Genomic DNA, 9569 nt, shown 5'->3' on the forward strand with positions numbered 1-9569 from the left:
TTGTAGATGTGTTATATACAGTTTACGTCTCTTTGTACTTTAAAACACCACAGTACGCATGTGTTAGTTACCAACACTTGTAGATGTGTTATATACAGTTTACGTCCCTTTGTACTTTAAAACACCACAGTACGCATGTGTTAGTTACCAACACTTGTAGATGTGTTATATACAGTTTAAAAGTTTTAAAACACTCCCAAAACATATTTAAAGTAAACACTCAACAGTATATTTTCAACATGATTCATTTTTAATTTTCAATGAAAAACAAAACGTCTGGGAATATGTTTAACTTTTTAATTTTTAAAGTTGAAAACCATGAATAAAATTTTAAAGCAATCACAAATAACCAACCTTTATTTTTATTTACACACGTTAAATATATAAAGGCTTTGGGATTATTATATGATAATCAATCATGTACAAGTTCAGGACAAAACTAACTAGTAATATTTGACTTCTTCAAATTCAAATAAGTTTCTTTATTATTTCAATATTTTAAACATTATGATTCTAAAAATTAATATTATTACTGCATATTAATCAAAACAAATCTTTTTATTCTCTATCAAACAAAATTAAATCTATCTACATATTGTCTTCGTTATTTCTTAATAGAAGTTATTGGTTTAATTAACGTTCTTTATACCATTTGTTTCATATTACTACTATATTTTAATGCTGTAGATTAGATAACTATTGTCTCAGGTTTAACATACGGTAATACTTTCCTTATTAATGTCAACACATTTATAATAATCTAACTCCAATCTCATTGACTCAGAATCTAACCAAGTATTCTTCTAACACTTTTGACAGATATCTTCTTCTTGTGCTTAACTAACTTGATTTTGGTGGGGTTTGAGACTGTGTTGAACTTATCATCAGTTCTCCAACTTCACATCCTGACGAAAATGTTGTTTACAACCAGTTTTGTTTACGTAAGATACTACGTTGCATTCACAAAATTTTCTACACCTCCTCGTGTTACAATAAATTATTTCTCTACCATCCTTATTATGGCTGTTAAGAACATTCACTTGCCAATAGTTACTCTGCACCTCATCTTTAAAACTGTGGCCATGAGTTTTGACACTGTCTTTGCTTTCTTAACGTTTGTTGCTGACTTGGTTACCTCTTCCAGTAAAATCTGCACAGACGTTTTCCTTGGTTCCAAAGTTCTTCAGAGCCAACCTCTGATCATCAGTATGTCTTCTAGTCTTCTGAGAGTAAGATAAGTTTTGTTGACTACATACAAAAGTTTGGTTTTTGGCTCTGAGGTTATTTGAAATTGCCTTTTGATTAAAATCTGAAACAAAAAACGAAATATTTTCATTATTTTTTCCTGTGGAATTGAAACACCAAATGTTATAAGTAAAGAAATGTTATATGTAAAGAAATAACTTAGACCTTTATACAAAGCCATAATTCAACATCAAAGATGGTCGAAGAATGTGATATAACAATTTGAGTTACTTTGAAGTATCAACTTGACATTATTTACAGCTAAAATTTAAAAACCATGACGGTACCACATGTATTCTATCCCAACCCAGCTTTAATAAAACACTCACAGTACCACACTTATGCATACACTACCCTTCACCCTACATCCAACTGTCTGTGTGGTATATCTAGTAGTGATTTATTCAATAAATTAAAAATATCTATTAATTTATGAAATATCCATTAAGATGAAGTTGAGATAATCAAGTTTGTAAGAAGTGTGTGTCCATAAGCCCATTCTTACAGTGATTGGTCAACTGCTGTTCAAAGTTCAGACTGAGGGAGAGTTATCCTGAGGAACCAAGAGAAATTCATCTATTTTGGAATATTCTGTTCACATTAAAAATAAATCCAACAAAGTTTATATAAAACATGTTTGAAAACTGAACAAGGAAGTAATAAAATATAGAACTTGGTAAAGAAACATGACAATAAAAAATATCAAACAACAGTATAGTAACTTGAATCAAATAAAGTCTAACCCCTTGACACTAAAGATACGTGCATCGTACGTAAACTTTCTACAAATCTGGTTTTAAAGAGCAAAACTAATTACTACTTCGTCTTTTAAACAACAAAACATGACAAACACAGCAAGTCTAAACAACAAAAAAAGATGAATATGGCAAATCTAAACAACAAAATGTGTGATATAATAAAATTATATTCCTTGAAAATGAGAGCCTAGTTTACCAACTCTCTGAATCAGTGTTTCCTTCCACTTACTAACATTACACTGGTCCACCAAAACAATTAATAAATATTCTATGATTGCTTCTATTAACAAACCTAAAGTAAACTTTGCTGGAATACACCTAGAAATATAAGAAGCTGTAGAGGTTAAAATAACAACAAATTTACTGTGAAGATGGCCTGAAAAACTTACAGTTCTTTTCATAGTCCTGATACGTAAAACGTATTTTAAGAAAACGAATATTTATGTTATGAAAAAACCAATAAATGTTGTATTAAGTCTGCTAAATATTTGGGAAACCAATAGACACAATGTCATGAAACTCGTCAGTTAGAAGGAATTAATTAAACAAAAGACAATTCATGCAGTGTGGTGTGGTACATCACATGACCATGCATGTCATATTTCACATAGTCTTAAGTTTTAACTTCATAATTTTATAAGGAAATAATGTTGAAAATCCTTAACATCTTCCTTGTCTCCTTCTTTGATAACTGTGACATTTACCCTCTTCCCCTTCTAATTTATATATTAACCTTCTAAGAAGTATGGAACATAATACAAATTATTTATTAAAATATAATTATTTCCCAGGCAGAGCACTGCTTGAGTTAATAAAGGAAACATTTGTCATTTTAACATAAATTCAGTTTTCTCTTACACAGCAATTTTCATACAAAAAATATTTTAACTTCTTGAAACAACTCTTCCCTCACAGTTTCAAAAAACAATATTAAGAGAACCACATTGTTTCACAGTAAAATATCAACATGTGTTAGACACGTTATTAGTGGATACATACATACAAAAATTAAAGCTAAATATCACACAATCCCAGTACAAGTATTATTAATTCCACCAGTTCCTATCCACTTTTATTTTTAAATCACTAAAATCACATCATATATCTTTGGCTCACTCAGTGTTTTTGTTACCTTCATTATTGTTCTTTGAGGGCTTCAAGAGTCGAGCTTCCAAAACCATGATTTTTTTGTACATCTGTTCAATCTCTTTTTTCATCTTATTTTGAGCCTAGAGAAAGTCAAGGGTTAAAATAATACTTAAAGATGAACATGGAAACAAAATCCTCATAAGATAAATAAAACAAAGCATGATCCACATGATCTTAAAGTATAGTCATAGCAAATCTTTATATGTTGCAAATAGTGGAAGTACTACGTAGTTTGTGGTATTCTTGAATCCATCAAGTAGTGTTCTCAAGGCATCATATGCTTTGCCACTGGACAGGATCACCACTGTCCTTTACATAGTGTATTCAACTTAGAACAATCTTTTCCGTGAGAAAACACGAGGCACTAAAAAGAATGATCCAAAACAATAAGTATCTTTGGCAAAATAAGTTTATCCAGATTTCAGAACCAACCCTCTATATGTTTAACATACCTTCTAATAATGCATACAAATGAACAGTTCACTTACCTAAAAGTTTGTTTTTGAAGTTAACGCAAAGCTACTCGAGGGCTATCTGTGCTAACTGTCCCTAATTTAGCAGTGTGAGACTACAAGGAAGACATCTAGTCATCACCGCCAACTCTTGGGCTACTCTTTTACCAACGAATAGTGGTATTGCCCATCACATTATAACGACCCCACAGCTGAAAGGGCGAGCATGTTTGATGCGACGGGCATTCAAACCCATGACCCTCAGATTACGAGTCGAATGCCTTAACCCACCTGGCCATAAACTATAAAGACAAAAGAAACATCCAGTACATTCTTGAATACCACACCCATAATGTCTTACATGTACACAAAACACAGATTAGTGTATGCGTACATTAAGTAAATTTAAAGTTGGCATTAACATATTTATTCTTATGACAGCTAGTAATAACTTCTAAAGACCTAATTTAATGATTCCATTCTATAAAAATCTGGCTTAATAATTATATTTTATGTGCACATGACTTTTGTGTTCTATGCATTAGTAATTCTCACCATTTCACACGAAAACATGCTGTGTAAAATTTGTGAAAATCAATGTAAGAAAAAACAATGCTCAAACCTGAATATTAATTGTTCCTGACAAACCACTTAAGCTTGCTGGCTCTTCCCTGGATGCAGCTGAAAAACAAAGTGTAAATATTATATTACCATGTATCTCATGATTTTAAACTGTTATTAGGGATTATGTCAATATTAATAACTCTTATCCAGTCTAAATGTTAAAAGTGTACAGAGTTTGTAAAAGGGTGTTATTAAACTTGGTACTTTATATGTTACTTATTGAATATAAATTCAGTACTTTACATGCTACTTAATGAATACAAATTCAGTACTTTACATGTTACTTAATGAATACAAATTCAGTACCTTACACGTTACTTAATGAATACAAATTCAGTACTTTACACGTTACTTAATGAATACAAATTCAGTACTTTATACGTTACTTAATGAATACAAATTCAGTACTTTACATGTTACTTAATGAATACAAATTCAGTACTTTACATGTTACTTAATGAATACAAATTCAGTACTTTAAACGTTACTTAATGAATACAAATTCAGTACTTTACACGTTACTTAATGAATACAAATTCAGTACTTTAAACGTTACTTAATGAATACAAATTCAGTACTTTACACGTTACTTAATGAATACAAATTGAGTACTTTACACGTTACTTAATGAATACAAATTCAGTACTTTACACGTTACTTAATGAATAGAAATTCAGCACTTTACACGTTACTTAATGAATACAAATTCAGTACTTTACACGTTAATTAATGAATACAAGTTCAGTACTTTACATGTTACTTAATGAATACAAGTTCAGTACTTTACATGTTACTTAATGAATACAAAAGTGGAAAATATTTCTGGACTTTTTTATTGTTTTAAGGGAATCAAGATATACAAACACAATTAGGTTGGACAAAAATCTAAGTTCTGAATATAGATTAGATTTATTTGGTAAGAAGAATTTTATCACAACAATTAACATTCACAAATTTTCTTACACACTTATATGATGTACATATGAAGGGTATGTTTCAGGTTATTCAATTATCATTAAATTTAAAACAAAACAAAACATGTCTACTATCAGATAATTTATTGGATTGTCACTATAAATACATGTATAATTGAAACCTAAATACACCTAAAATTACAGCAGTAATTAAATTTATATTTATTTCTTTTTCAGTTCAAATGGAACCTTAACTGGATTTAGAAATTCTGAAGAGATGTTTATATGCTAAATTATGTCACAAGTATATATCAACTTTAAGACATTTTCACTAATCTAATACAAGAACATTTCATTTGAGCTATTCTGCAAGAAGCTATTATCCATACAGCAACTATTACATTATTAAAAAACACTTTAAATCAAAATATGATTTTACTGAAATGTTTTAATAGTTACTGTTAAATATCTTTTTATTTTCATTTCAAGCTTATATTACAGGAATTCTCTATCTTAGTACATAATTGCATTGTCACATTAGCAGGCCTCAGTCTCACATATTTATAAATTCTTTCTAGTTGCATTCAACAAATTTGACAGAAAACAGAGTTAGAAGTTAAAAAAACTAAATTAAAATATATTACGTTGCTACATACGTGGCTCTGGCAAGTTCTTGAAACTGTGACTGGTTTGGTTACAATTCAGGTCTGCCTGGACATTAGCTATCACTCGGTTCATTGCTTCTGAATTATCACCTTCATTTCCAGAAGTCTGGCTTTCCTCTGACAAAATAGTAATAGGACCTGAGCATGTTGGTGGTTCTTCACAAGTTTCATCATCTAAATTGTTAAATTCTAAATCAGGCTCTTCTTCATACTGCCAAATTGAATACTTGTCCAGGTGACCCTTCTGGTCATGAATATATTTACTAGTACAACTGCTCAACTCCTGACTGATGGGTTCATCTAATGATTGGAAGATATCACAATCCTCTTCAACAGATTGATCCCACAAAAGTTCATGTTTTTTCATCATCTTACTTGGGCAATGATCATTTTCTTCCGAGTCAGAGGAATCAAATATTTTTCTTATTTTTTGGAAATGTTTTACTCTCGTAAACTTGTGTTTATGTTTCTGACTGTGAAGTACATTTTTATTAACATGTTGATTACCAGAAGTTTCCTCGTGGTAACTTAAGTTGTTTCCCTGTTGTGTGTCTTGATCTCTCAAAATGCACCGTGGTGATGGGCTGACTCCGTGAGTCATCTGGCTGTTGCTTCTTGAAGAAGAGAACAATCTCTTCCTTCGAAAAATAATCTTGGACGCGTTACGAATGCCTTCAGTACGAAGTTCACTTCTGGGTCCAAGACAGTTTTTAGAATTCTCAGATACTTTTGTGTCTTTGTGTTCAAATGAATGCCTCTCTTGCGATTTCTTCAAAATATTTCCTAATGCTTTTAGTGGAGCAACTAATTCTTCTGCAAACAACCAGTCTGCATCTGAGGAGACATCATCGTCACAAACAAGCTCTTGAGAGAGCTGTGACTTATCATCACCATGTTTACTATCAGACACATTATGTGAGATACACTTTTCTGTTTCCTTTACTTTCAAAGTAGAATGCAGAAACTGTTTTTCTTCACAACATTCATTGAGATCCACCATGTTGGGGCAAATACTGACCTTACTTTTTACACTCTCTTTACCATCCACAACATTTTTGCTACTAACATTGTTTTCCATTGTTTTTGGACTTCTATAACTGCAACACTCAAGTACTTCTAGTGGTGATACACAGGTTTGATTGCTATGTACATCATTCCGCTCGTTATGAATAGGACTTGTACAACTCAAGAGAGGCTTATTGGTATTCCTTTCACTATAAATTGGATTTTCTTCAAAAAATTCTGTGTCACTGTACATGTTTGTGTCGTCTAGATATTTACTGTTATGATTTTTTCCTGATATTTCCGTGTTCCGTTCAACATCTGTGTGATCAAAGTTTTGCTGGCTAGAATTATATAAATAATTTTTAGACTTATCACCCAGTTTTTCTAAGCATTTTATTGAAAGTGTTTTCTCTTGTATTTGTGATAAAACATTTGTACTCTCCAGGCTTTTAATATCTTCACAAATTGGAAAGCTACATTCATCAAATGAAATGTTAAGGGAATGATTATACGCACGTGGAATCATTTCACTGTCTCCAGTTGAGGACGTTCTCTGATAGTCTAACAGCACATATGGATCATCACCTTCATCATCACTGACCTGGGATTTCAAAACGTCATTGACCTGGTTTTGGGAACGTTGGTTATTTTTGATCCCACTGATCTCACAATCCCAGTTTTTGGACATCTGATCATTCCTGGCTTGATACATTTGATCATCATCTATTTGGTTTAAAGAGGTTTGACTGTCCTTTGGTAAACTTAATAGACTATGATTACCAAGAACATTATTGTACAATTTAGAATAATTCTTTATTTGAGGTACATCTTCACCTGTGATCCGGTCATCACTGGACTGGTACCTTGCATCATTAGCACCACCACATTCATCTAAATGTTTTGAAACATGATTGCCACCTTCCTCCATACCATCATTGACTGGAGGTATCTGTTTATCATTTTTATTGTCTTGAGATATTAGGATACATTCATAGATATCTTTAACAGCAGTGCTGCTACTTTGAGATATCTTGTGACCATTAACTTCAGACACGTCTTTCTTTTCAGATAAAAATATCTTACTGCAGTTACTTTTGTTTGAACTGATACAACTTGTTTTGGCAGCCTGGGAATTACTATCACAATAAAGTTCATCGACAGAACATGTTGAATCACTATTGAATCCAGAAGTCTGATCAAAGCCATCTGTTTTGGGGACTTATTTTCACCCGAAGGTGCTGTCTTTCATTGTCACTTGAACTCTGACCTGCTTTATCAGAACTTTCCTGATGAACAGATAAACTATCTTCAGGTACATATTCATTTGCAAATTCTTGTGAGAAGGATTTTGAAGAACTTTTACAAACTTGGGACAGGCCTTGACCTCCTGGGTTTTTGGTACAAACCAAACAGGACTTCTGATCAGGTTCTTTAAAATTTACCAGTAAGCTCTGTGATAATGTTAAGCCTTCTTCAATGGTGTCAACATTAAAGGTCTTTTTGTGTTGTACTTTTTCATCTACAGCTGTTACTGGGAGTTTAATCTTTGAAGATTCTTCTGGTCTTTCTGTAACCAAGGGATTACTTTGTTGTACTGGTTTTGTAAAACCTTTAACTTGATCTAAAACAGCAGTTTTAGGATATTTTATCAGCTTGTTCATTACTGTGGTTCTTGAGTGCTCCTTAGCCAGATTAATTTCTTCACAATTCCTTTTTAAAAACTTTGCTTCAGAAGAGTTTCCTGATATATCTACACTTTGTGAAAGAGCTTTTCCCTTACAGTCAGACATCATGGATCTGGCTTCATCCAATTTTTCTGGAAGCAGAGGAGTGATAAACTTTCTTTCTCTGGAATTTTTAAACTCAAGATCTAAAAAACTGTTTTTCCAGGATTGTTTGTAATGTGGCACAGTTTCACTACCAGTAGCTGTAGAGCTTTGTCCCTTTATATATGTTTCCTTATTCAAAAGTTGTGGTTTAATAGACAGTACAGTTACCTGTAGGTTTTCATCTATTACAGATAACTCTAAATTTACACAACTTTCTTTCCACCATAAACTTTCCTGCTTTTTTGAATTTACCAAATCTTTAAGTGGGTAACATATAGTATGTTTTCCATTTAAATCATTCTGTTCACTAACAGTAGTTGTATGAATTTTAGACAAATAATCAGATTGTAAACAAGGACAGGTGCATGTTTTATTTGAAGAGTCAATTTGTGGATAAGGAGGGATGCGTGTTTTATCTGAGGAATCATTTTGTGGCCAAAGAGAGATGGGTTTTTCATTCGAAGAGTCAATCTGGACAAAAGGATGGATGTGTGTTTTATCTGAAGAATCAACCTGGGTACAAAGAGAAACAGGAGTTTCATCCAAACAGTCCTTCTTTAAATGAGGAACATTCTCGCTCTGTGCTGTCATAGGAGTAGCATCATACATCTTGGTGACAAGTCCATTCTCAACTTGACTGTTTGAAATCCATTTGTCTTCATTTATACTTTTAATTCCATCTATATTTATTCTCTGACACACTACTATACAGTCTTTTACCAAACTACAGTTGAAATGTTCCATTCTATCTTTATCCTGCACTCTTGTCTTTTCTCTGACTGGTGTTTCACACAAAACAAAATTATCTGCATCAGGAATTGCAAGTGAACCTGAAGTACTAGATTTACTTTTTTCAATTTCTTTTTCATCACCTAGAGAACGAAGTTCAGTACTTATGAATCCTTTATTTGGTTTTGTGCAGAACTGT

General features: G+C 32.1%; 1 protein-coding gene across 1 annotated transcript; it reads right to left on the reverse strand.

The window, feature by feature from the left end:
* Positions 1-231: 231 nt before the first annotated feature.
* On the reverse strand, positions 232-7740 carry LOC143234639 (uncharacterized). Its single transcript, XM_076472130.1, has 4 exons — positions 5799-7740; positions 4227-4285; positions 3136-3232; positions 232-1309 (listed from the first exon to the last, which is right to left on the reverse strand). Exons 1-4 carry the CDS (start codon positions 7738-7740, stop codon positions 1110-1112), a joined length of 2298 nt encoding a protein of 765 aa, XP_076328245.1. The 3' UTR covers positions 232-1109.
* Positions 7741-9569: the final 1829 nt, after the last annotated feature.

The sequence above is a fragment of the Tachypleus tridentatus genome, chromosome 12 (genome assembly GCF_004210375.1).
Source record: "Tachypleus tridentatus isolate NWPU-2018 chromosome 12, ASM421037v1, whole genome shotgun sequence".
In the NCBI taxonomy this organism is placed as follows: Eukaryota; Metazoa; Arthropoda; class Merostomata; order Xiphosura; family Limulidae; genus Tachypleus; species Tachypleus tridentatus.